Raw genomic sequence first — 25,949 nt, forward strand, 5'->3', positions numbered from 1 at the left:
CTGACGGACTATAAAACATCCTCTACTTCCTCTCCGACATCCTTCTCTTCACACCCCTCAGAAACACTTGTTTCCAAATTTCGAAACACCTCTACTTATGTGTTTCGAGCCAAAGAAAGAAATGAGTTACAACACGACCATGTTCTTCTCCGGGACTAAAAAAGAGATTGGCAACGTAATATCTTCCGCCGTCTTCCCACTCAAAATCAACGATCACCTGATTGATGGCTTTGGCGAGTCTCCTCCCTCACAACCACACCAAAGACCGAACACAGCGCTAGCCACATGGCCGTACAAAAGGCTCTTCCGTTCATCGTCAATAAGCTTCTCTCCAACCCTCCAGGGGAATTTCCGAAACACCAAAAAATTCCTATCGCCAACCTATGAAAGAGAAAGCGTATTGAACGACTCATGTGCATTTTGCGCGCCTTCCAAGACTACACAAAACAGTTGTCGACTCCTGAGATGTGCGGACGAACTCCACTTTCAAAATTGGAGAAGAAGAGATAACATGGTTCTTTGCCTGCTCTGTCCAAAAAAGGCGAGATAAAACAGTTGAATGTCTGAGAAGCTCGGCTGTGCCAAACTTCTCTGGACCGCCACGCATGAGTTCGAGAAGAAGAGCGGCTCCAAAACCTTAAAGTATCAACGCACATGTGAGAGGGAAGCACCAAGGATAGGCATATAAAAGCCTCTGGATCTTTCTCGAGACTGCTTCTTTTCTTCTTAATACCAGAAAGCTCCACTCGTGTTCTCTTTTACTAAAAATCTCCGTGTATTATTAGATGGAGTGAGAGTGAGGATTTCTGGAAAACGATGAACGGCGTTGGAATGTCCGGCGGATGGCGTACCTCTCCCCGTCATACAAACGAGCCTCGAGCTTGTCGCTGCTATTCTCGATGATGATGATGATGATCATCATTATCATCATCACTCGCCATTTCTTCTACGCTTCCGTTGAGCAGTCCAATAGCTACCACCACGCCGCAATCCGATATTCCATCGATATGAAAATCTGAACTTGGGTTCATGCCCTACGCCGGCGTTAGTATTGGTTTTGGAATGAGTCAGTAGAAGTGTGAAAAGAGACCATTCCGATGAGGACTGATGGCATATGTATCTCGGATTTGAGCTTGGCTTTAAGTACTTCTGTAGCGTTGTGTAGTACTGTGTTCTTGTTGAGAGATCGTGGTTGGCATGTGGAAAGCTAGCGCACTTTGCTATCCGGAGGCTGTGGTTTGTGCAGAAGCGGTCAATAGTGCTTGATCGCATTGCCTTTTAGCGTCTCGATCGCAATGGCAATCACCATACAACCATCACCTCTCAAGTCCGCAAACGCAAAGACAAAAACCAAGAATTAAGTAATCTCATTTCTCGCCCATGCATATCCACCTATAATAAGCCTGTAACCCTCCCAGCGCCAATCAATATCAAAAGAAGCTTGCCATGTATGCATAGCCACCCAGCTTTTGCCCTTTGTAAAACTCCGAGGCTCATGAAGAACGAGAAAACAGGAACAGGAACAGAAACATGGGGTGAGGATATATTCGTTCGACGTTGTGTCCGGCCACTGAGAGCTAGGGAACTCGAGACATGGACCGCACGATCCCTCCCGCTACGAGGATGAAGCAAGCGAGCGTGATGCTGCTACGTATCTCGAGCATGAGGATGCTGGAAAGGATCGTGGACGTGCGAACGAGAGATCGTGTTGTGTTGGTCACTCAAGGTCGAGAATCGACGCAAGGTAGAACCTCTGATCGCGAAACAACCTATAAGTCGACTTTCGAGGACGTGAAGTCCCAGAGCATCTTGACTAGGGAATCGGGTAGGGTGTAGAGGTCGACGTGGAACTCGCCATCTATCATTTGTTAGCACGTGCCTTGCAATGGGAGATGATGGGAACTTACTCTCGACGTCATTCTTAGTGTACGTCTCGCTGGTCTTGTTGTCGTGGACCAAGGTGACGACGTGCAGCAGGTCATCCTCACCCAGCTTCTGCAGTCCATCGGCCAGCTTCTCCATGTCTACGTTCTTGTCTCTCCGGCCCTTCTTCTTGGCGGCGTCCTTGTTGCGCATGCCGTTGGCCTCGGCAGGACCAGACTCGGCGAGGAGGGCGAGGAGCTCAGGCTTGGGGTTGCGGAAAGTCTGCAATGGCGGGTTAGCAATGTTCTGGCTGATGAATAGCACGCGTATGTGGTACTTACAACTTGGTGCTTGGCCTCATAACGCTCCGACTGGAAGTTGAGGTCGTGCTCGAGGGTGTGGTCGCCGCCCTTGCCAACAGCGGACAAGACAATGCTCATGTCGAACTCACCCCAACCCTTCTCATCGATGCGGAACGGCGGCTTCTTGATGACTTTTGGCATGTTAGTGGCAATGCTTGCTGACGGCATACTGCTGAGCGCAGTGTCGGGCGCACTTACTGTGCTTGTTCTTCTCGAATGAAGGATGCAGGTTGTAGACGGCCTTCTCGAAGACGCTGGGCATGACCTCGTTGCCCTGGTCATCCAGCAGCCAGACCTCTATGCTCCATGATCGCATGGGGTATCCCTCAACGGGCGAAGGCTCCGCGCTGTGAATGCGTATTAGCGGCTGGCGACATGTAGACGCGTGAGATGGGCAAGCGCATGCGATTGCGCGCGGATTGTACGTACATGGGCTTCTGGTGAGTGATGAGCTTGACCCATCGCTTGACCTGCGCGGTTATTAGCATTTGCGCGATGGTTTTGAGGGCATCTCCAAGCCGCAACTTACGTCAGGCATCTTGTCTGATTTGCGCCGCGAAGACTGCGTAGACGGGCTGCTGCGAGCGTGATTGGTTCCGGCCTGTCTGGAGAATATATACGCGAGGTGTGTAGAGGCGGTTCACGTCGGGCGCGGTCTGGCGTGTCGGTCTCTTGCGACAAAGCCGGGGCGCGTGTAGTAAAGGCGTGGCTGGTCTCGGGTCGCGAGCTCTGATTTGGCGAGTTAACTGAGAGATGGTCGCGGGGCGGCGGAGACGGAGACTAGTTGCGCTGGCTTGGCGCAAACCATCAAGCTGTAAGAAAAGCTGCACGAGCACGGAAGCCTGCCTGACAGGGGACTAGCCCTCTGCCAGGTGAGAGACGTGATACGACATCGGCACACGTTTGCATTGCAGGTGAGACTGCACGCTATGCAGGGTCAATTTCGCGATTTCTTGAAAGTAAAGCCATCACTACTAAGTCGACGCATTTCGTGCCATCAGGTCTTGCATGGGGGGACGCCGTTGACTACAGTAGTCGGGCCATTTAGTTACTATCTAGTTATGTGCAGGGTGTGGGTAATCTCTTCTACCACCATCTTATCATGCCGTCCCAATTCCTCATTCACTGTTCGTGCAATCCATCTTTTCGTGTCTCATCCCGTCCTCCTCCAAGCTGTTATTATCCGGCAGCATTTACTGCTCCGACTTGCCGAAAAGCGCCTCGTTCTCTTGCTGGGCCTTGATGAAGGCCTCCTTGAACTGGTTGGCATCTGACAGATATAGTTAGTGCTCCGCTGCGCGGTTTCGTGCATCTGCTTGGACTCACTCTCGCTGTTGGCGAAACGGATGGCCAGGGTCTGAGCCTCGGGCTCGCCCTCGCTGACATCGGCGGCGGCGTTCCAGACCCAGCTGCGGTCGCTGCCGACGTTGGGCGACAGCTTCATGTCGGGAACAACTATGCACTTCTCAGTATCCGCGTTCATATCCGCCTTCCATGTATCATACCGTAGTGGTTGGCGCAGACCTTGAGGGTCTTGTCACGGCGCATGACGAGACGGGTCTTGCCATTCTCCTTGTGCTTCAGTAACCGGACGTCACCAGTGCCGCGCTCCTTCCACTCCCGCGATTCCCTGTCGAACTTGAACAGCTTGGCGCGCATCTTGAATACTTGCTCCTCGAGCTCCTCGTTGGTCTTGGTGTCGACCTTCTCGGTAAGGTGCACGACGGGCTGGAAGTCGACATCGGGCTCTTCGTTCTCGGGGTCCTCGTCCTGTCGCCTTGTCAGTACATCCTCGAAAGCACCGTAGCACATACGCACCTCGCCCTTGGGCTTGGAAGCACCTGATGGCTCGTCGACATCGTCGGTCTCCTCCTTCTTGACCTTTGCGGGGCCGCCACCGAACATGGAGAAGACGTTGTCCTTCACTGCGGCCGCTGCCTCTGTCGCCTTCTCTGTGATGGGCTTGTCATCCTTGCTCTCTGTGGTGGTCTCGGGCTTGTCAGACGCCTTGTCGGTGGTGACCTTTGCGGTCTCGTCCTGAACAAGAGTCGCCGCAGGGTTGGCGATCTGCTCGGCGGCGGGGTCGGGCTTGGCTGCTTCAGACATCTTCTTCTATGAATGCGGAGTATTCGGGTCTGTGTGTAATAAGAAGAGAGCTGCGTTTGTGGGGGAGATGTGGTGTGTTTGTGGGTTCTTGTGTCAACAACTGCCTGTAAATTGGGAAGTGGGATGCCCCTCCAGAACGCGCTTTACCCGGTTCGGCTCAGGGGACGTGCCCAACGCGCCTGCTCACACCTGACGCAACGTGCACCCTACCAGTCTGCCCTACGTGATGAGTCAATACGTAACTATGACAGTACGGAGCCAAGGAGATGTGCGCATATACAAGCTGCTGTAGATGCATCGTGGTATGAGATGAATTTGACAAGTCCTATAACTCCCAAGTTGTCCTACTGTCCACACCAGGTCCCAGGGGTATATCACTGCACCCTTGTGTCTGCCCTCCTGTCCATATACGCCGCATAATCAAAACAAGACAGTGCAGAAAGTCACATGAGATCCTCCACTGCGTGCCACCTTCCCATGTTCCCTAGACCGCCCCTCCCACCTTTGCACATGCCCAACTCTGCCCCTCACCGCCTTCCTTTGCAGACAGTCCCGCCGCCAACTCCATCTTGCACCTCACGCGAAGAGCATTCATCCTGGCCCTTTGCATCGCTGACGATGTCCGCACCGGTGCCGTCACCTTTCGCAACCCCATCCACGTAGCATCCGGTATCTGTCTTGCCCGATGAGCCTTCATCTCCAGTTGATGCTTAGTCTCCTGAAGTTGCTTGGAAGCGTAGAGATCAAACCCGGCCATGTATTCTTGCAGGTGCTGTGCAGCTACAGCGGAGACGTTGCGAAGGGTGTTTTGTGTATCCAATATGTTCGACATGGCGGTGTCGAGAAGTTGATCTAGCGTCGACTTGTTGTGTCCAAGCATCACCTCGAAGGATTGCCGCAAGAGAGGCTTTGAATGTGTGGCAATGCTGACATTGAACTTATCGAATCGATACTGCTGATCCAGGTCGACAATGTACTCGCCAGTGGTGGTCCGGTTGTAATGTGCTGGAACCTCTTGAGAGTGGCGAGAAACTTGAACCTGAAGTTGGGGTTTCTTCCGGTTCGAATTGAAGGATTTGGAAGGACGGAGTACAAACTGACGGTCTCCGGTGATCTGGATTTCGAAACCTCCAGCCTGACTGTTCTTCGCCTTTGGCTTCTGGGTAGCCTGCTTTGGCTGGGACGGTACGACAGTGAGGCCTCGAGCTTCGTGTACAAGGCTCGAGCGACATGAATCCGGGTAGCGAGCCGCAGTTGGAGACACTGACGCTACGGGCGTGATCGTTGTGGTGTTACTTTGAATCTCTGAAACGGCTGGTGACACTGACCGCCCTTGGGACACTTTTTGGTACAGCATAGGGGTATAAGCCGCACCCATGAGAAGCGCGGGGATGAGGGCGAAGAGGACGAAAGCAGATGCTAGCAACTTTGCAGTTGGCCATGGTGAGCCCGTCTTCTTCGTAGACGTCTTGGTCTTGTCACTAAACCACGATTTGCGGGCTGTCGAGGCAGCCTTCGTGCCCCGTGCCTTCGCTAGATGAGGACTAATGAGTGCAAGATGGCGATTAAGCTGCGATGGCTCGAGTTGGTCGAACTGGTGGATATCGAGGGGCAGTACCTCCTTCAGCTCGTAATCAGTGTTCGGGTTGTCTCGCCCTTCTACGCATACCCGTAATGTCGTAGTGTTCTCATCAACGGAAGATCCAGCTCCGAAAGGATTGGTCTCAGCAAGTTCGATGCATGGGATTGTCTCGCGTTCGAATACTTCCTTGGCAGATGTAAGATCTTGTTTGTCAGCAGTGCTATCAAGGACGCTTGGGTGACAGAGGACCACAAGGTCTGGTCGATCTGAAGAGTGAGCAGACAGGCCGGAGCCGAACATGAGCTGTCGTCCATCTTCCATGATGGCGAGAACGTGCCTCTTCTCGCGAGACTTATGAATCTCCATTTTGGCACAACGATCAGCGTGCGGGACGGGGGCATAAGGCTCGATGTGACCGCGGACCATGACCGACTTCGAGGCGCTAGGGTAGGCAGCGAGCGCTGCGCAGATCTTAGAGGTGATGGTGCCCTCTGCCCATTTTCCACTACCAATGTACAGTATTCGGTATGCGTCTGGGGTGGCGAGAGGGTCCTTGGACAAGGCTGCCTTGACCGACAATCTAATCTCTTTGCAGCCATAACGGTCGAACACCGGTGGTAGCTCGTCCGTATAACCTGCCGAGCTCTTGATGACGCTGCTTCCAAGGCTTACATCAGAACTGCCCGTGTCCTGCTCTTGGAGTACGAAATGCCTTGAGCTCATGCTCCCACTCAGGTATGGCGGAACCTCTGTCAAAGAGGAGTCTTCCCCAGATAGTATAGGGTGTACGTGGGTTTGCTGCTCTTGGGATTCGCCGTGCGAAGAGTATGTGCTATCTTGTAAGTGGTGCTCGCCAGCTTCGTATTCGACGTCGTCATCACTGAAATCGTCGGACGTGTCATCGGGCGTGGGACCGTCGGTCGACGCGATCGACTCGGTGTGGGCTTCGTCGTCGGACATGTCCATGACGCCGTCGCCGAGCAGGTCATAACTGCTGTCGTCGAGAGAGCTGCCCGCCTCTTCTGGGGCTCGGCGCTGAGTCGACCTCATCATGAGCGTTTCAAGATCAAGCTTAGTGAGCGAGTGGGCCACCTGCACAGGGGGGAACTTGAGATCCTGGGAGGAGTTAGGCTCGCTGGAAGACATGTCAGCCTGTTCTCATGCGAAATCCAGTGTGATCAGAAGTTCAAAGCGATCCGAGTGTGGTGGAAGGAGAGAGGGGGGAACGGCCACGGTGAGGTTGTGGTGGGCACCAGGTGGACGCTGCCTAACTAGCTGCGGGCGAGGCGCGTATGGGGGCCTTCGGGAGGAAGTGGGGACCAGCGGGAGCAGGTGACAGCACATACCAGATTGCACACTGATAGCCTGATAAGTGAAGTGCAGGACTACCGAGATGCTGTCAGTGAATGCGAGAGACGAGCGACTGTTCAAACTGCTGCGAGTTGTGGTGACGACAAGGTGCTGATGGACGGTCGAGCTTAGATGGGATGCGAATGGGGGTAACCCCGCATAGTCTCGTAGTAAGCGATAAGATACGGAACATGGTTCACATGTCCACAGCGGGCCACCTCATTCAATGAAACTGAACAGGCGCGCTGCGGTCTGCATCAGCACAACAATAAGGCTGAGTAAGATGCTGAGGCGATGTCGATTCCTAGTCGATCTAATTCTATTATTCTTTCAATAGGTTGATGTTCGACCTTCCCGTTGAATGGGGTGGGGCCGTCACCTACAGCAAGCAATCCCATGACCAAACAACGAGGGCATCATTCAAGAGCAGAGCTGTTTTCAACTTGTTCGTATTCGTTCTCATACACTGTGTCGCCAATGCGCAGAAAGTAAGTAAGCCTGCAACGACGCCCGCGTAGTCCTGATGCTCTATTGAAGGGCGGCCCAGCCCATATGCAATGCCAACACCTGACGCCTTACTGGAAAGAGGAGTAGATGCTAATGTTCCCGCAAAATGCTAGCCTGAAGCTGATAGAATATCACGCGAGAAGGAGAGATCATGGTCCGTCGGGCCCAGGTGATGCCCAGCCACCAGCCACTTCTACCCATTCCGTGAGGCAGGACCCTTCTTTGCCCTCTACGTCGACAATATCCTGGTCGCATTTGCAGCGACAGCCGACACCGTTTTCCTTGACTGGGTCATATGACGCCCAGTACTTGTCTTCTTCCAGTCGCTCCTTGTCGTCGAGTGTCGTCTTCTCAAGATATGGCTCTCGGGCGAGTTGTCGCGCAGGTGCGTTAGCGGGACAATGTTGGATGGTCGTATGCCGGTATCCAAAGTCGCGGAAGTAGTGGATATCCTCAGGGCCAAGTAGTGCACCAACAGCTAGCGAGTGGATAGGCGCATCTCCCCATCTCTCCATCCAGAAGCCACCACTGCGATCCATCAGCTCGAAGAAGTCATTGTACTCCTTGCTGCGGAACCAATTCAGGTTGGCGATTTCGAAGTTGCTCCAGAAATGGCACATGTTGTATGATTCGCCCTCCATGTTTTCCGGGTGGATTTCAGGCATGGCCTCTGTGCCGAACTCGGCATCCATTATGTCCTGAGGAAAGAAGTTCTTCTTCGACTTGGGCTCTGTCTTGGGCGCCTTCTCGTCCTCCTCTTTCGGCTTCTCCACGAACATCTCCCACATGCCCTTGGAGGTTAAGTTGTTGTTACGCTTGTAGGCCGAGGCATATCGCCAGATATTGGGGACGGTTTCTCGTAGCTCCTTCACCGCGATGGTGAAGCCATATGTCTTCTTGTTCCGAATCATGTGGATAAAGGGATCGTATGTGATGTCGCAGAAGTACTTGATCTCAGGCTCGAGGCGCCAGTACCAGTCGTATTTGGCAAGGAGTTCGTGTTGGTAGAATTTACTGTCCGTGTTAGTGGCAATCAGAAGAAAGCATGCTAGGTTACATACCCCGAGTAGAACCTGCACATGTGATGGTAGCTCTCCATACCACCGTACATGATGGCCCTGTCACCCTGCTTGGCGATGCCTTCCTTCGCAACATCGGGATCTACCCAGTCGGGGAAGCCCCATTGCTCGGGAGGGATCTTACCCCACTCCACTGGAGCACTGACATGAGCCAAGACCGTCTCCCTGAACGTCTCGTTGAAGTCTCCGTCGTTGAGGAAGACGTATGGGTAGTGGAACCACCGATTGAAATGTCTCTCAATCGACTTGACCGACTGTATGACACCATCCAACTCCTTGTTTCTCGCTAGAACTACGAATGCAGCGTTTGCTCGGGGTCCGTTGACCTGCGGCTCGAGGCAGCCTACCGCGAATGGCTTGTCGTACTTCTCGCTTATCCGTCTGCGCATTGTTAGATGTTGTTTGGATGCTGTGGTGATGGGATTTCACGTACCTTATCGAGGGAGGGCCGCCGGCGGGCATGTTCATAATGCCCTGCGAGTCGGGAGACTTTACGAACAGAATTATGATTATTATTATAACGAGACATGGAAACAGCAGCACCAGGCCCAGAGGTATCGACACGGATGAACTCCCCTTCAGCCGTATCCTGCGTCGAAAGAAGGACAACCGTGGGGAGTTCTTTTCGGCGCGGCGCGGTAGGTCGTCCAGCTTGTCTAGACTGTCCTTCGAGGTCGGTAGCCTCCTCGTCATATCTTGCAGGAAGCCCATGGTGGTGCCCAAGTGGTGGCGTGTCTGATATGCGATTTTCTGCCAATGGCAGCCCTATTGCTCTTTGGCCCAGTCGCAAGCGGTGCGGAGCGAATTCGAGGGGTCTAGAGGACGTCGAATGAATGCGACGGTTGTGGATGAGGAAAGGGCGACGTGTTCAACCCAAGGAGCTTGGTCGATAACGAGCGTGTGGGTCGTGACTCCAGGTGGGTGTACGACTATCGAGATCGGTTGGCGATTGGCGTGACGGGCTCAAGCTTGTAACCCTGAGGGAGTGAAAGGAGAGAACAGGGTCGTTGAATGTAAATTATTAGCGGCCGATGATTGCGTATGCGTTTCGAGATCTGCTAGTTAACATGTTCCCTGTCGGCGGAACGTGCCAAGCCCTTTAGCACGCATGCCGATAGCAGGTGCAGCGGACCAATACGTTTCGGGATGGGCTTTCACCCGCCATATCTAGGCACCCGACTAGACATCTCGATGGAGTGAATGCTCTCTGGAACCAAGAGTAGACTGCAAGTGCATCGTAAACTATCCGCAGCTAAGGCGGCGAAGGAGCCGCACGGAAACCCGCCGCTAAGCGATCGACACGACATTCAGCCAAACGACTAATCTAGACCCTTACGTGCATGCCGTGTCAGCACATCCCTTGCACTACAACCACCATGAGCTTCAAAGCAAAAGACCTCCATTTCGGTAAGTTTGTATCTAACGCATTCGTATCGTTCGCTAACACGCCACAGACAGCTCACAGCCAGCCTTCTTACAGCGGCTGCGCGGGCAACTCACCAGTGGAGACACAGCCCGTCATGAACATCCAATCGCGCGGAATAAGAGGATGAAGAAAGACGACGACGAAGATGATGCGCCTACGTATGTCATGGAAGAGACGAATCAGTCGCTGAGTAAAGAGGAGTATGATGCGCTTGTCTCAGGCAAAGACGACAAAGACGGAGGGGAGCCGGCTGCAGACGAGGCTGGAAAGAAGAAAGATGGTGATGCGACGTCGCAATCCAAAGATAAGATTGCTGAGGTTGGCGCGGTCTCAAAGAAGCGCAAGGCGGCAAAGATCATCGGGGATGACCAAGACGAGAGCAAAAAAGGAGAAGAGGCAGATGTGAAGAAGCCAGAAGCGAAGCCAGTGAAGAAACCGAAGAAGAAGGCCAAAGCTGTCAAACTCACTTTCGGCGAGGATGAAGGTTGAAGACGATCGCATCTCAACCATCAGACATTACCCGCTTGTTAAGACGATGCATCGAGTCACAAAGCTATCGTGGTCCTCTCTATTTGACGCCAACGTCAACTCAGGCTGTGCGAGAGCATTGGCTACCGGTTCCTCGTGGCAATAATCGCTTTCATTCATCTGCAACTTCCCGAGGTCCTCGCGTGGTCATGCAGACTGGTCCGCAATGGACAGCATCAGCGACGCGATGCATATGGCGCAAAGGGGAAGGCAAGCTCAGGCTGAGTCGTGTGTACTCTAGCATAAAGCTCACTTCAGAGCATGGAATGTCGCATACGAGGGCTACGAGCTCCCAAGGTCCTACCTTTCAAGATGCTATGAGCACATGGGGCAATGTAGTGAAATTATTACATGTCAATTTTAACCGTGACGGTATACCATTGCTTCCCACCGCACAATTTCGATCTCATTTTGACCAAGCTATGCAGCATGTGATGTCTGACCTATCACAGTGGCCCTTCGTGGTTAAGAGGCAAGATCTCAAGATGCTGCCAAGGTCGGAACGTTCCGATCGGAATGAGGATGTTAACCCAAGCGCTCGGGACTCCGCAAGGAAGTTGAAGCCTCCTGCATGCGGTTTCCCTTGTCCGTCCACAATTCTGCCATACAACATGGCGAAGTTTTCGCTCGAGGTAATTCACACAATTACCTGTCCCATCAACTTTCTCATCCATTCTCCAGGACTTTGACAAACACATCGAGAACCTACGCGCGCAACTCCTGTTTCTCAATGAGACGCTCGATGCGACGGATCACAATGACCCCGACTGGTTGGCAACGGACTTGATCTCACTGCGAAACAAGTCGGGGAGGTTACAAGACGACCTGAAGAGATTCAGGGACCAGCTTGAGGACGAAGGTCTGGCGGAAAAGAAGAAGGTATGCTGTGCCGTTTGCGCACGCGATGCCGAAAAGCTAACAAGCGACAGGTCAAGACTTCAAACAAGCGTCTTAGTATCGAGGGCGCGAATCATGCCTCTAATACACCAACTGCGCAACCCCCGAACTCCAACCCGCATGCCATATCTCCTCTCGTGGATCAATCACCCACACCACGCGCAAAGCGAGCCAGAATCGAAGACGACTACGTTGTCCAACATGTCGATGTCACCGAGGAAGTGAATAGGCGGTTACAAGAGAGCCGTTTGAGGCGCCTGATGCAGACGCCGAGCACTGCGCAGAAGCGGAAATTCGATGCATACGAGGATGGTCCCAGATCAGACGGGCCAGCTGGGACAGATGACGAAGGGCAAAGAGGTGGACAAAGTGGGAGCGAGTACGAGAGAACCCCAACGAAACGGCTGAGGAGTAGTGGAACCTTTGAGCATCTAGCAAACAGGACAGAGGACAGGCCAGGGAGGAAGAGTCCACGCTTTGAAGACAGAGTCGACGTGAAGAGGAGGAAGTTCCAACGATAATCAGCGAGAGATTTGCGCGTGTTTATGAGGTCCATTATGCATGATCGGGGCAGGGTAGGGACAACGGCGTAACGGGCATGGGGAGTCGAAAACAGCATATCAATAGGCGCATTTGAATCACGAGCAGTTTAAACCAAGTCACCTTGTGCACTGAGTACTGTTCGCGTGGCTTCAGATCTCCGCAGCACCTCCGCTCCGAAGGGGAAGCTGCAGCCGAGGCGGGAGCTAGCCGCCGTCTTTGCATCATTGAACTTTTTGAGATTGCGACCACCGAATTACTCTGACATCACCCATTCACTCTGTCTGCTCGAACTCCTACACACGCAATAAATCTACTCCGACACTCGCTGCCTTTTCAGAATCAACTGGGCGCACACATACTCCAAGATGGCGACACCGAACCCCGTCCAAAATATGCCCATCCCACCAGAAGAGCGCCTCGCTCTCGAACAACAAGCCCGATACCAGCGCATAACACGTAACCTAGCCATCGGCGGCCTCGTAATATGTCCAATAATAGCCATACTCCCACCACGAAAACTAGACCTATATACATTTTCCCTAGGCGTCGGCTTCTACCTCTCTGCCGATCATCTCATCACACTCCGAACAGGCCGCGGCCTCGTACAAAACCTCAGTCCAATGCGAACCATGGACCTACCGACCGAACGCGCAAAGGAGATGCAGAAGATATTGCAAGAGGAAAGGGAAAAGAGTCGGAGGACACTGGAGCGGAAGGAAGGGCAAGAAAAGGGTATACTTGGGAAGCTGTGGATGGGTGATGAGGAGGAGGGTTGGAAGGAGCGCCGATTGGAGGAAGAAAAGAAGGCGATCGAAGAGGGAAAGAGTTATGGTGATATGATATTTGAACAGATTTGGGAGGTTTGGAATTGGGACAAGAAGAAGGGAAAGGACGGTGAGAGCAAGAAGGAGTGAACACGTCTTTGGGTCTGCAGAGCCGCATTCTCTTGTATAACACGGATGTATGATATCGCCTTCGGGAAGGACTGCCATCCATTTTGCCCTACGTTAGGGTCTCCGGGGCGGGCCAGTAGCGGGAACACGTTCATGAGCTGATGACCTAGATGTCTTAACGAATACAGAAGACCTGAATCTCTGACAACAAAGTGTCTCAAGTCAAAAAAGACAAGCAGTGAATTGTCTCTCATACAGAGCCTTCAGACGCGCTTCGGATCTGCAACACTGTTGCGAGACAATGGATGCGCAGTGCAGCTGACTGGCGAAATCAACTTCTGACAAATGTCTCGAGCATGTCGCAACTAATTCTATACTTCCCATCACAGCAAATAGTCCTCTTATGACAAGATAGCCGAGGGTTACGCGAAACGAGCCTGAGCACTAACTGTATGCACAGGAGCGATGTTTGCCTATCGACCACGTACTCAACGTAGGCATCCGGCCATTGGCCTACTCCAGCGCCACCATCTATGCTCACCAAACTCACCGCGTCTACCTGTTTCAGCTCAGGCCAACAGAAGGACCAAACAGTAATTATATCTAGACATCGTTTACGCAGCCTCCCATTTCCTGTGTAACATCCTTCCCGTATCGACAGAGCCACAGATCTCGGTAACAGTACGCGCTTTACTCATTACTGCAATCCTACTGGGAACCTACAGGATGTCTCAGCCAAACACGCCACTCAGTCACGCAGCGGCCGATCTGTTCCTTCCATCCATGAACGAGGAGCAACAGCTCTCTCAAGCCGACTTCAACGAACTATTCGGATCAGATGGCTCAGGGCAGCCTATCTTCTCGACGAACAACAGCGATATACTCGATGACTTCGGTCTTACATATGGAGACGGCGCTTTTACAGCTGTTGACTCACCAAACACCTCTACAACTTCCACTCCCGACTTCTCAAATTACGACTTCGGCCAAACCGCCGCGGCATACCCGACTCCCGGACCAAGTACACCCCATCCCTACCCGCTAGATCTGCAACGAGCCTTCCCAACAACAACTGATGATCCAGACCTCAACGATCGTCCTCGGCCTATGCGATCTCAAACAAACCATGCCTACCTCCACCCAGAACCGCCGTCGCAAGGCTACGGTCGTCGTCGATCTTTGAGTACTGGCGATACAGATCGCATTGCCGCAACCAACAGCATCACGAACCCCACTTTCGTTCGGCTCCAAGCACCGCGTGCAAGATCAGCTACACCAGAACACAAGAGAAGGCATGCCGCTCACTTCCAACATGGAAGGAGTGTGAGTCAAGGTCCGGCGCCGAGAGGAAGGCCACTCAATCCAACAAGCATACCGTACTATACGTACAACGATACATTCGTCGCCGACATGTTCTCTACTCCTATCGGTACGCCGCTGAACGAGATGAGAGATCGCCGGGATCTGAAACATGGCACTTGTCACAACAGTGCCGGCATGACAGATGTTGCAGTTTGCTCGGATAACCCGGTCATTCGGCATATGACACGACCTGATGAACTTGCACGAAGCAGACAGATCATCGAGATTGGCGCTCTAGCGGTTGCCAGTCACTTGACGCTGGATCCTAGACTTGGGCTACAAAGTCCGACCACAAACCGCGCTCAAATTCTCAAGAAGCTCGCCGATATCGAAGAACATCTGGAAGACAAAGAAGCAAAGGAGGCTCTTTCTGCGTGTAAGACCATCCGAGACGCTTTGTCGAAGAAGATTGAAGCTGAGTTCATCGATACAGCAGATGAGGTGGCAGAAGATTATTTGGAGGCTCCCAGTAAAGTTCTTGAAGGAGCGCAGTATGGTATATACGACGGTCACGATGATAACGAAATCATGGGGTTGTTGATGAGAGAGAATGGCGTTGATTGCCAGGAGACTGGATAAGATTCGACAAAACATTCAAACCCGATAAAGCTGGGCGTCGAAGGAATAGATGCGCGGCGTAGCGCGATTGGATCGTTATTGGGCTGAGCGTATACATGGTTGATTTTGGGCTATACATGATGTGAATAAATACCTAGGTACCTCTGATGCACAAGAAACGAGTTGTGCTGTATATTGGTTCTCTAAAATCATGCCTGACACAGAACCTCATATCCCGATGCCGCTGCAAATTCGATTGGCAGACAGTGTCTTACTTCTGTGAAGACTGGGAGCGATGTGAGTGCTGCATCTCGTATTCCAAACACGCTAGCTCGCGACTTCACATGACCCATGGAAGCCGCCCCACCCGCCCCAGCTTACATACAGACCCAGCCACATAACCTCAAACGTGTCAACACGGATGACCCTACTACAATTCACCATCCTACCTCTCATCATGATATTCCGGATAGCACCTCTCGCTGCGATTCTCGCGTTTGCGCGATGCGGAGCTGCTGAAGCCGCACCGGAAATTACGACAGTTGCGGAGGGCTACAACGTGATTGCCAAGATCCCATGTGTTGGGTGCCCTTTCCTATACCAAGACACATCGAAAGGCAACGATGCGCCATGGGCTCAGAGAAAAGACGACAACGCCCTGGTAAACCATCCCTACTGTTAAGGAGACCAAATCATCCGCTAACGTGCCCCAGCTTCTGAACATCTCCCTTCCCTACGACTCAGCGCATCTGAGCATCAACAATGCCCCACTTCTAGGAGACTCCAAGATTCTACCAAAAGTGTACGTTAACCAAGTCTTGTTAGACACATCGAAAGATGAGCTCGATAAGCTTGTCGCATCTGATCAACTCGACAACCTTGGGGGCGCTTACTTTGGCGCTTCATACGCCTACTCCCTGCGCCACGTCAAAGACTCCAATGCGTTGGTGTTGCATTTCGATATCATGCAATTGTGGACTGATCTGACTTCTCCGGATCTCACAATCGTTATGGACAGGAAAGAGCAGAAGATCCTGGAACTTGTCCTTCTGCAGCGCCCCCTGCTGTCCGCCGGTGACCCAGCAAGCGCTTACGAGATTATCCGCGCTGCACTCATCCCGCGCTCACAGTCCAGCATAAACGGCAAGCGCATACAAAAAACGGCAATGTGGTTCCATGATTGGGACGACAATGGCAAGAAGGGTACAGCGACTCATGTTGTCAACTCGGCTTCTGCATCCTTCGTAACGTGGCTTAGTTCGGGTATCTGGTCCCTGTTCATCTTTATCCTCGCAGTCATGGCACTGTTCGTTGTCGTGTGCATGTTTTGCATATTTGGGTGTGGATGGCACAAAGACGAGTATGAAACAGCACAGCACGGAAAGCGCAGCAATGGGAAGGGTGCTTGGGGCGGAAACGATATTGAGGCCGTGCGGAGGTTCATGACGCCTGAAGAGCTGGGACTCCGAGGCAGTGGGAGGGTTGTGGGGGTTGGGAAAAGCGATTGATGGACTGCGATGTGAAGAGCCATCATCCAGTCCGTGATCCTTCCTGATTGACTTCCTTTCTGACCTCGGCTCGATCCTCGTGCGTTCGATGCGCGACCACTTTCATTATCATCGTCGTGTTCTTGAAAGTCTCGAAAAATCCTGCTGCAGAGCCCACTTGGCAATGGCACATCACGTTCCCGACAGCTAGCGCGTCACCGTCGAGCCCACAAACAAGAATACCCCTGGGCAGATCACCACGCCAGCGAACACATCTCCCGCGCTCACACCTCCACGATGGCACTACCGTGACTGCGACGATCTTCGGCGGTCCAAGCCAAATATCTCAAATAACCGTTCACGCAAAACGAAAAAGCAACCGGCTGCGACGGCCATGTTGCTTCTGCTAGCGACGCGCGACGTCATTCCGTTACTCTCCGCGCGCCGCTAAACGTCATTCACCCAAGCTCATTTCAACGTCGCGACTCGCACCGAACCCGTTCATTGCTCGATCTTCGCGGAGGCCACAGTTAGTCACATGGCTAATTCCAGGCCAGAGAGCTGTTGGTCTCGATGCGCGTCAACGTTGGTAAAGTTTGACAGCAGTTCATCGCAAGGCATCGTCATGGTCTGGGCTCGTGAGGTATGACCGCATAGGTTTGGATGATATGATAAAGGCCCTCAAGTTTGCATGTTGGTACAGTATCATCAGTATAGTAATCAATTTCATCACTTAATTCACAAGGGTGCTGTCCTGCACATCCACCGAGCACGCATAATGGCCATCACCAACACCACCTCCACCGTCCAGGCAATTTTCGCCCTCCATGTCGTTACAGCAGGCGGCTCGATCATCCTTATTCTGGCTGCTCTTGCGTTGTTCGGTCGCCAACTCGTCGGCGGCCCTGGACGTCCCCGCACATTCAAGAAGTTTAACAGGTCAACTCTGAACAGGCACAGGTACACAAATCCATGCCCCTTCTATTCAATGCCAAGTCAACTAACACACAACAGCTCCACAGGCACGCAGCTCTTCCTCATCACCGGTCTCACCACTCTGATGATCGCCTACGCCGCGCAATCCTCCATCGTGGCCCTCCAATCCCGCCTCCCCTCCCCCTTCTACATCACCTCCGCCTATGCCTACCCCCAATACACCGAACCCTTCGGCAACAACGACTCCATCAAGTATGGAAAGATCATCTCCATCCTCTCCTTCACCTACCAAGGCGCCATGATCATCATGAACGCTTGCATCGTCGGCGCCATCTGGATCCATGCCAACCACGTTCAGAACAACGGCACTGGTATCAAGGAGCCTGGTGTCCTGTCTTGGGCTCTGAACGGCTTCTGGATGTTGGCTATCCTTGCTCTTGGATTTGCTAGCTGGGCTGTTGGTCTTGCTCGCCGTGGTAGTGGAAACTCTGCGTTGGCGTATCCTAGTTTGATTGCTGTTGACTACATGGTGAGGACACTATATGTTGTTTACGTAGCCACTGTCATCGCCGCGTCGACTAGTGCGACTCTTGAGGCGATTCTTTGCTGGATCGGTATCAAGAAGAACGGTGTTGTCGGTGTAAGTTTACCCCCCTCCTTCTGTGCAAAAGCATGTACTAACGACATCTAGAACCGCTCCAAGTCAGCTCTTACCCGCTTCGTCATGCTCGTCACCCCCATCGTCTGGGTCCGCAACGCCTTCTCCATCGCCCAGCTCGTCCTCATCTACCGCAACACAAACAACTACTCGCGCACCACCAACCAGGCCCTCGCTTTTCTCTTCATCATCTTCGGTGAGCTATGCGACCTCGGTATCTTCGCTCTTGTTCTGCTTGGCGCCTGGAGCTTTGGCCGCAAGGATAACCAGAGGGCTGAGGTTGTCAAGGAGGCTAGGTACAGCGAGAGCATGAGGGATAGCACTTACATTGCCAATCCTCCTGCCACTTATGTTGCTGACCACGATACCGCTTATGTTGATGGTCCTGCTGGTCCTGCGTTTGAGGCGGGTAGGGGTCCTACTTATATTCCCCATGTCAACTAAGGGGACAGTGGGTGTGAGTGTGTATGATTAGGTGTTGTTTGCGGAAGAGATTTGTTTTGAAGCGTACTAGCGAGTATACAGTAGTAATGATTAATGATCATCCTTTAAATGAGTTCACGATGTATTGGTCTGTATGTGACGATAGTCTGATCTTATATACACATGAAAAACAGCACCAGATGTTATTGTGCCTCATTAAAGAGGGCGGTTTAGCGATGAGTCTACTGACCCATTCGTCAACACTTGTCTGCATGCATGCGCATTTGAGATGGACAGAGTTGAATCGGTCGAAACCCGCATAGTGTCTAAGCAGCTCGCACGATCCTATCCGCCACGTCCACGTCCGCCACGACCGCCTCGTCCAACTCCGCGTCCAGAAGGAGAACCCCTTCCCCGACTACTGGCTCTCATACGTGCCCAATTGGAAAATTGTTCTTGAGATTCTTGGACAGGTGAGCCGGAAGACTTTGATGGAGAAGAGCTAATGGTATCCGAAGTCCTATTGTGGCGTCAGCCCCATTCTGCACATCTCATGATGCCGCTTTACTTTGTTTGTCCGGTAATGCCGCAAGGTTTGTCTCCGTGAGAATGATATGCGCAATTGTTCGCTTGAATCCGCACGGGGAAGACGGCGCCATCGACTCTGTACCGCGTAGAGAGACCAATGCAGACATCGCGAACGAAATTGGCAGGTAGCTTTGCGATAACGGAAGTCCACCAGACATGACTGGTTCTCCAGACAGTGATGTCTACCAAGAGCTTTTGAAGCGGGTTCCCTTCGCTAGTACCGTCATCGACAATGTTGATCCAGGATGACAGGAAACTTGTGCGTGGTGCGTCATCTGCATGGCGATCCCACTCGATCAAGCCATCAATAATGGTATCTCTATAGCTCGCATCTTGAAGGTAATCGCCGAGGAGATAGCCACGCACGAGACTCGAGCTTACGCCGTTGGAATTGCTAGCTCCCGAAGGTATGGCACAAAGAAGACCGGAGTAGAGCCAATGGGTATAGATCTGGAAATCTATCGCGTCGCACCCTGGAAGTCGAACGACGCGTTCCAGTGACTCGCGCCACGGGTGACGAAAGGCGGTCTGGAAGAATGCGGATGATGCTCGGATGGGATCTTCGTGGACGGTGAAATCGGTGTGGTTGGGTTCACGCCCAACGCGCACCGTGATGACCTTGGTTCCCATGCTACTTTTGTTAGCTGCTGGATCATCTGGGTTTGATGTTGACTTACCTAGGCATTTTGGACTGCGAGTAGAGCGGCATTATGGCGACCTTTGGCTGGAGGTTGAGTAATGCTACTGCTGTTACTGGCGCCGCTGCGGTCGGCGTTGTGTTGCAGCGATGCAGCTTAACCGCGTTGTCAGTAGAGGTAGAAGGATCGGAGCTGGGGTTCCAGAGAGATTGTCTGAGTGGGGGTGGTGCGGTACCTTGGATTATTTCTCACGAATTAGGCAAGAGCGCCCTACGACTGCCTCACCTTCACCTCACTATTCACAACTTTAAATATTTTTCATGTTGAACAATACATTTTGTACGCGCCTTGTAACTGTTTTAGTAAATCATAATTTCGCCATCGATGATGACGGGTAGTCCACATTGATACCACGTGGTCTTCATCACCCTCCGTTTCACCCGAACACCGCTTGACAGCCACGACACCGTTGTAGTCATACTAGACTGCGGAATAACCGAAGAGTCTTCCATGCCATGGTCATTCCATCCTCAAGCTCGTCGCTTTGCGTCTGGTGACTGTGTGTCGTTGGGAGCTGGGCGTTTCGTTGTGGTAGTGCGAGACCTAGACCCATTCAACTGTGATCACGGCGTGAGCAAAGGATACTACGTACGTTCCAGATTTCTTTCGGTAGCAAGGCTTCTCATCGCCGTGACAGTGGTACTTGCAGCTCGTCTTCCAGCCATCAAATGGCGAATTGCTGGGTGGTCGAGTGATGTATCTTCCACCAACGGCTAGGAGGATATCCAGTAATAGGTCCGGTTCCATAGTGACCTTTCCTGTCGCCAAAACGTGAAGTTCGTGTTCGTCCATTGTCCATGCAATGAGGTCTGCAACTAGCTTTCTAGTGGGCGATCCAGAGGGTACGTTCTTGTAGAAATCCGAGGCGTAGTCTAGTGGAAACGGGAATGGGTTGCGCTTTATTTCGCTTGCGCATTGCATCAGACTGTCGCTTACAGCATCTCTAAAGTTGGTGTCGAGTAGGTAATGACCTAGGTCAAACAATGCAGGTAACCTCAAGAGCTCGTTAAACAAGGCCGATAGTTGGTAATCGCAACGTTGTCTACTGTGAACGACACCTGTAAGAAGCCAGTGAAAGTAGACGCCGAAGGTTTGCTTGCCAAATTCGGGTAGTGAGATGGATCGCTGCTGCGATTCCTGCCATGGTCCTCTCATCGCTGCATCGACAAACTCGGATGAGGCGCGTATGCTATCTTCAGGGACCATGAACACAGTCTTGCAGTCATAATCAACTTTCACAGTGATCATGGGTTCGTTTGCGCTGCTGGTTGTTAGTTTGTTGGTTCATGCTACTCCATGCTGTGCTTACAGGGCGACCTCGTCCTCGAATCCTCTCTGCATCGTAGTAAATTCCCTCTCGCTCAGTCGTCGTATGTGGGTTGGTGTTGGAAGGAAGGGTCGTCTCCGCGCCAGGCGAGATGTGTTCTGTAAGTTTCTCTGAAGTGGATTCGTGTTCTGTGAGGTGAGAGGAGGTCGCGCCTTCCGAAAGTACTGCCAAGGTTATCTCCCCAGCTGCATCATCACCAGCTCCAGAACCACCGTATCCCCCACAAAGAGAAGGAACACTCAACGGATCAACAATGGATGCATTTCAATACGCTCGCTCGCTAACCAAACAATAGACACAAGAAATAATAAATCGCTCAACGACAGAAGCGCGCGCCATAACAACGCACACGCTGGGTATCTTACAAACATCCAAAAGGTCATGCCATGCCCGGCCGTATCCAGAAGGGAAGAAAATCTTACCAATCATTCCACGTCTCAAGACCGCATCAAGCGACCTAAAAGCCCTCAAGCATACGCTCCTACCCGGTCATGGCCATGGAAAAACCCACTTCCATCGAATCCTTCTTCCTTCGGCGTGGCCCATACTTCTGGCGAGACATCGTCGTAGCTCGGCTTACGGGCCAGGTCCTCAGAGTAGACGCTCGCGTCGTCGTTGGCCCAGCGCTGGTTCCTGTCGTGGCTCTGCTGGCCGTAGACGACGTTCCGGTCGTGCGCTGGAGCTCGCGGCGTAGAGCAGCTTATCCGCTGATCGCCTTCACGCGAGATGATCAAGGTGTCGGGCGAAGGGGTAGGGTACGATGGCGATGTGGCAGTCGCCGAAACGATGAGTTTGTTCACCAACGCATGCAAGTCCGAGACATCGTGCTGGAGAGTGCGGACCTGCTGTTCCAATGCCTTCCTCGCGCTCCTCTCATGTCTGAGCGCCTCATAGACGTTCCGCAGCGCTCGCGCAGTCTCCTCGTTACTTCCAGTGTGAGGAACTGGAGGTGCGGCAAGCGTTGGAGAACCAGGCGCAGGCTCAGGCTCAAGGGTCTCACTACTTGATTGGACGATGAGCTCTTGATGAATGCTCGGTGCTGATCTTGAGTGAGAGCGCGATGCAGATGCAGACGAACTCCGGTTCCTTGATCGCAGGTTGCGAGGTGCGTTTTCGAGGATGATGGTTTGCCGGTTGTTACGGGATGACATCCGGCGGGTGAGTGTTTCGAGATTGGAGTACCTGGATTCAAGATCTTGAACGCGATCCTCAATGGGTATGCGATGTTGGCTCTTCGCTGGTGGCGGAGGCGGCGGCGAAATGCTTCGGACTTGCGGCGACTCTGGAATGGTCTCCTCTTTGGGTCCGAACAATGCATTCTTCAGGTCACCGAAGTTGAAGGCTGAGACTGGGGGCTGAACACTACGTTCTTGCTCTCGGTTCGGCTCTTCCGTTATCGGCGTCGCGGTCTGCGATTCGTCCGCTTGGACGAGCGTTGCGCTCATCTCGTTGAACGACTCGTTGTCTGGTTCTCGGATCATGGGCTCTTGCATCGGCACGGTGCGCACCGTCTCTACAGTCTTCGCTGTTTGCGGTCTACTATAGATGCTGCCGGACATGTAGCTCTCCCTCCAGAACTTGATCTCCGCACTCCTGCCTCTCTCCGTCGAGGCGCGCTCTTTTGCGAGATTGTGAAGAGCATCTGCACTTCTTGATCTCCGTCTGTCGTGTTTGGACGTTACTGTTTGAGTCGGACTGGACAGTGCGATACCGATACCGGGAGACATCTCATCTTCTTCAGCCTGTTCGTCCCACGCTGCCAGCTTTTCCCGAGGCTCGTCGAAACTGTGTCGATGAGTAATGGCACTTGGTACAGTGGGCAGCGTGGCTCTTCGGCGACCGAGATCCGGCCTGTCCGTATCGAATGTAAGGTACTCTTTCGGCGGACTTGCCGGCGGCGCATTCACGTTCATGGGGTACGGGAGATGTTGGCCTAGCGGATGTAATGGCTGTAGCTCCTCCACTGGCAGATCAGATATCCGAGGATTGGTCGGGGGTGTCCTTGGTTCTCTTGGTGGTGTTGATCTCAGCATGGTAGTGTCCTATTCTTCGTCAGACTTCATTCGTCACGCTGGTCTAGACAAACTTACACTATGGTGGTAGCTGTGGCCACGCTGCATTGGCTCTTCTTCCAGATCATCCGCTCGGTCCGGGCCTTTTCGCCCGAACATTTTCCGGAATACATTTCTGAGGCCGCTCTTGCGCTTATTCTTCTTCTGCGCAGCTTTACCGGCGCTCTCTGGCGTGGAGCGAAACGGCGACGGGGAAGCGATCGAAGTCGATGGCACAATGCTTTCGCGCTGTACTTCGTCCAAGTGTCGCACTCTTGGCGGGGATCTCGAAGAAATCGGGCGCTCGGGAGCAGCCGAATCGCGCTGCGGCTGCTGCTCTCCCACAGGATTTGATCGCAAGGCTGACATATGCTGTTCAGGCACAGGCGGAGGAGATTGAAGTGGTCTTGGCGGGGTTTGCGGCCTTTCATACTGCTCTTCTGGCGCGTCCTGCGGCTGCAGTGTGCGGTCCAGCGCGCCATTTTCCGCGTACTCCTTCTCTTCCTCTTCATTCAACGGCACATCCTCGGTAATAGGGATCGGCCCGCTAATTTTTAAGTTCCCTCTTCTGATAGCCTCAGCCTTCCAGCTGGAGCGCTCAAGAGGCGAGGGCGAGGGCGTCGACGCACTCATATCGGCGACGACAAAGCCTTCTCTTTGAAGCATATGGATGCTGCGATGTTTTGGATTCCGAGTGTTGGCGAATGCGCTTCTGCGGACGAGTTCTGGAAATTGCGCTTAGGCGAGGTTTACCGGGATGACCCAGCGAGCGTGAGGATCTCGACTACCATCACCGATGTTGCGAAAGCAGTTGATGGATAAGAAGCAAAGCAAAGGCGGACCGGAGCGACAAGCGCGGCAAACGTCCCTCCTCCGAAAATAGATGCAAGGCAAGAATAGGCAATAAGGAATTAACAACGATAGCCCCCAAGACTCGAAAGAAGCGAACTCGATCAGAAAGAGCGACGAGGTTAAACAATAGAGAGACGTGCCACAGACGACGTAACGAGAAGAGCAGCAAAAGAACGGGGGGCGGCGTTCTTAGGGTCTATGTATCAGACCGAGAGCGTCATGTACCCTTTGGACAAGGGTGCCAATAGAGTGGGGAGGGTCAGTCGGATGGGGGGCGCGGCGGGAAGGAGGAGGCTATTATTGATGGCGCATTTGCGAATCAAGCAGTATGACCGGCATTACCTTTGACCACAACACAACGGGGGCTGGGGGGGCTGCAGCAACAAACAAAGGCCTGATCGCTGCTGCACAAGCGTTGCATGAGAGGCCAACAAGTCGGACCACTGCGCGAACGAACGACGTGCAGGTTGTTGGCGATGGGGCTGTGGGGTTTTGCGTCCAGTACAGCTGCATGTTTTCGCCAAAGCGGACTGTTGCAATCGATACGTTCGTTGGCTGCAGCACGGCACGCGCAGGCGCGCTCGGCCACTGTCCTCTTCAGCCCTTCTGAAACATGCGGCTAACACGTCTTGGACCTCAGCTTCCCTGTCGGCCTCTCAAACTTACCACTCGTCCAGAACCGCCATCTCAAATCCCAGTAAAGCCGTCGCAGAGCTAATCCTTCTGCGTCTACAAATAGCGGCTTGCAGCACTGACCGAGGCGTTCCACGAACCCTCCTCTTGTCGCGTCAGGTCTGAGCGCGAGAAGACATGGGGTCGCCAGGACGCATGTCATGTCATGGACCCTCGGCCGTGCAGACTAACAGGAATCCTTGCTCCAGCCTGCATTAACGCGTTTGAGGCTGTCCGCGGACTAACTCCGACGACGGCCTGATTGGAGCTGATTACTCTGGCCCACACCACACCGTCTATCACGACTGTTTGGTACTCTACTGCACGCGTTACCTGTTGACGATGTACGTTGATGTAAACATGATTAATAGGGGAGGCTGGTCGACAGTAGCCGAAGGGTCTCGAAAGACGTTGACAGAAGCGACGTCGCAAGCGCTGGGCGCCGTTTTGATGAAGTTTCCGGCCTGCGCTGATTGCTCGATAGTATTGCGCCATGTATTGATGGTCACGACTCGCCACCACACACACTTTATCCTGCACGACACCGTTCAGCATAAAGAGTTTGAGAGAATGAGCGCATTACTCGCTGTCTACTCTGCGTGCGCGCTCTTCTGGTCCTTCTCGTTTCTCTTTTACGCATATATGTAATCGCATGCAAGCCCTGCTTCGCCGTCTTACCACCGTAGTCTCATGCCGCATGCCACTTTGGCGATGACATTCGGCGTATGTAGGTGTTTTGGCGCGAGCTGTCTCGACTCGCGACTTTGACGCGGGACTACTGCAGCTAAAATCACGCCGCATACCATGGCTGCAGTATCGCGCTTCGCTTGCGAACCAAACCATAGCGCTGAGACCATGTCCTCCCCACACCACTCCAACATGTAGTAGCGAACCACAACTCCGACATTGTTTGTTTGGGAGCCCGTGACAGCGCATGTGTTACAGCCTCGCTTGCTTACACCCCTCATCCGCCGTTTTCTTGGTCCACGTAGACGTCCGCCAAGTTCGGATACCTGAGATCGGCGTGGTCTTCTAGATGCTGCATCCAGGCTTTTAGAAACTTGGAGCCCCTGTGAATCAATCAAGTCAGCAACAATGCATGGCGCTGTCGTGTGATGAGCGTATAGAATCCTCCGCCGTATAGCAGGGTGCCGAGGGTCTGGTCTCGGTGTGGGTGACGAAGGGTTCCCGTGTGACAAAG

At 53.0% G+C, this 25,949-nt stretch overlaps 13 protein-coding genes across 13 annotated transcripts; 7 read left to right on the forward strand and 6 right to left on the reverse strand.

Annotated features, from left to right (window-relative positions):
• Positions 1-1,769: 1,769 nt before the first annotated feature.
• On the reverse strand, positions 1,770-2,763 carry J4E85_002531 (uncharacterized protein; the record flags this gene model as incomplete). The annotated part of the gene is made up of 6 exons (XM_051466809.1): positions 1,770-1,858; positions 1,908-2,145; positions 2,205-2,356; positions 2,424-2,572; positions 2,655-2,695; positions 2,755-2,763. 6 exons carry the CDS (start codon positions 2,761-2,763, stop codon positions 1,770-1,772), a joined length of 678 nt encoding a protein of 225 aa, XP_051329664.1.
• A 655-nt stretch (positions 2,764-3,418) lies between these two features.
• Positions 3,419-4,331, reverse strand: J4E85_002532 (uncharacterized protein; the record flags this gene model as incomplete). The annotated part of the gene is made up of 3 exons (XM_051466810.1): positions 3,419-3,495; positions 3,552-3,680; positions 3,731-4,331. 3 exons carry the CDS (start codon positions 4,329-4,331, stop codon positions 3,419-3,421), a joined length of 807 nt encoding a protein of 268 aa, XP_051329665.1.
• A 693-nt stretch (positions 4,332-5,024) lies between these two features.
• On the reverse strand, positions 5,025-7,059 carry J4E85_002533 (uncharacterized protein; the record flags this gene model as incomplete). The annotated part of the gene is made up of 2 exons (XM_051466811.1): positions 5,025-5,049; positions 5,081-7,059. 2 exons carry the CDS (start codon positions 7,057-7,059, stop codon positions 5,025-5,027), a joined length of 2,004 nt encoding a protein of 667 aa, XP_051329666.1.
• Positions 7,060-7,919: 860 nt separating this feature from the next.
• On the reverse strand, positions 7,920-9,560 carry J4E85_002534 (uncharacterized protein; the record flags this gene model as incomplete). The annotated part of the gene is made up of 3 exons (XM_051466812.1): positions 7,920-8,784; positions 8,832-9,230; positions 9,283-9,560. The coding sequence occupies 3 exons, from the start codon at positions 9,558-9,560 to the stop codon at positions 7,920-7,922; spliced, it is 1,542 nt and encodes a 513-aa protein (XP_051329667.1).
• A 665-nt stretch (positions 9,561-10,225) lies between these two features.
• Positions 10,226-10,764, forward strand: J4E85_002535 (uncharacterized protein; the record flags this gene model as incomplete). The annotated part of the gene is made up of 2 exons (XM_051466813.1): positions 10,226-10,256; positions 10,304-10,764. 2 exons carry the CDS (start codon positions 10,226-10,228, stop codon positions 10,762-10,764), a joined length of 492 nt encoding a protein of 163 aa, XP_051329668.1.
• Positions 10,765-11,414: 650 nt separating this feature from the next.
• J4E85_002536 (uncharacterized protein) lies at positions 11,415-12,221 on the forward strand (the record flags this gene model as incomplete). The annotated part of the gene is made up of 3 exons (XM_051466814.1): positions 11,415-11,435; positions 11,485-11,682; positions 11,733-12,221. The coding sequence occupies 3 exons, from the start codon at positions 11,415-11,417 to the stop codon at positions 12,219-12,221; spliced, it is 708 nt and encodes a 235-aa protein (XP_051329669.1).
• Positions 12,222-12,608: 387 nt separating this feature from the next.
• J4E85_002537 (uncharacterized protein) lies at positions 12,609-13,157 on the forward strand (the record flags this gene model as incomplete). The annotated part of the gene is made up of 2 exons (XM_051466815.1): positions 12,609-12,729; positions 12,787-13,157. 2 exons carry the CDS (start codon positions 12,609-12,611, stop codon positions 13,155-13,157), a joined length of 492 nt encoding a protein of 163 aa, XP_051329670.1.
• Positions 13,158-13,862: 705 nt separating this feature from the next.
• On the forward strand, positions 13,863-15,077 carry J4E85_002538 (uncharacterized protein; the record flags this gene model as incomplete). Its single annotated transcript, XM_051466816.1, has 1 exon — positions 13,863-15,077. The coding sequence occupies one exon, from the start codon at positions 13,863-13,865 to the stop codon at positions 15,075-15,077; it is 1,215 nt and encodes a 404-aa protein (XP_051329671.1).
• A 436-nt stretch (positions 15,078-15,513) lies between these two features.
• J4E85_002539 (uncharacterized protein) lies at positions 15,514-16,564 on the forward strand (the record flags this gene model as incomplete). The annotated part of the gene is made up of 2 exons (XM_051466817.1): positions 15,514-15,717; positions 15,770-16,564. 2 exons carry the CDS (start codon positions 15,514-15,516, stop codon positions 16,562-16,564), a joined length of 999 nt encoding a protein of 332 aa, XP_051329672.1.
• A 757-nt stretch (positions 16,565-17,321) lies between these two features.
• J4E85_002540 (uncharacterized protein) lies at positions 17,322-18,581 on the forward strand (the record flags this gene model as incomplete). The annotated part of the gene is made up of 3 exons (XM_051466818.1): positions 17,322-17,503; positions 17,558-18,119; positions 18,171-18,581. The coding sequence occupies 3 exons, from the start codon at positions 17,322-17,324 to the stop codon at positions 18,579-18,581; spliced, it is 1,155 nt and encodes a 384-aa protein (XP_051329673.1).
• A 119-nt stretch (positions 18,582-18,700) lies between these two features.
• Positions 18,701-19,066, forward strand: J4E85_002541 (uncharacterized protein; the record flags this gene model as incomplete). The annotated part of the gene is made up of 2 exons (XM_051466819.1): positions 18,701-18,712; positions 18,884-19,066. 2 exons carry the CDS (start codon positions 18,701-18,703, stop codon positions 19,064-19,066), a joined length of 195 nt encoding a protein of 64 aa, XP_051329674.1.
• Positions 19,067-20,389: 1,323 nt separating this feature from the next.
• On the reverse strand, positions 20,390-21,187 carry J4E85_002542 (uncharacterized protein; the record flags this gene model as incomplete). The annotated part of the gene is made up of 2 exons (XM_051466820.1): positions 20,390-21,107; positions 21,156-21,187. The coding sequence occupies 2 exons, from the start codon at positions 21,185-21,187 to the stop codon at positions 20,390-20,392; spliced, it is 750 nt and encodes a 249-aa protein (XP_051329675.1).
• A 453-nt stretch (positions 21,188-21,640) lies between these two features.
• Positions 21,641-23,890, reverse strand: J4E85_002543 (uncharacterized protein; the record flags this gene model as incomplete). Its single annotated transcript, XM_051466821.1, has 2 exons — positions 21,641-23,215; positions 23,264-23,890. The coding sequence occupies 2 exons, from the start codon at positions 23,888-23,890 to the stop codon at positions 21,641-21,643; spliced, it is 2,202 nt and encodes a 733-aa protein (XP_051329676.1).
• Between the last annotated feature and the right edge of the window lie 2,059 nt (positions 23,891-25,949).

The sequence above is a fragment of the Alternaria conjuncta genome, assembly GCF_024043145.1.
Source record: "Alternaria conjuncta strain BMP 0040 chromosome Unknown scaffold_3, whole genome shotgun sequence".
Taxonomy (NCBI): domain Eukaryota; kingdom Fungi; phylum Ascomycota; class Dothideomycetes; order Pleosporales; family Pleosporaceae; genus Alternaria; species Alternaria conjuncta.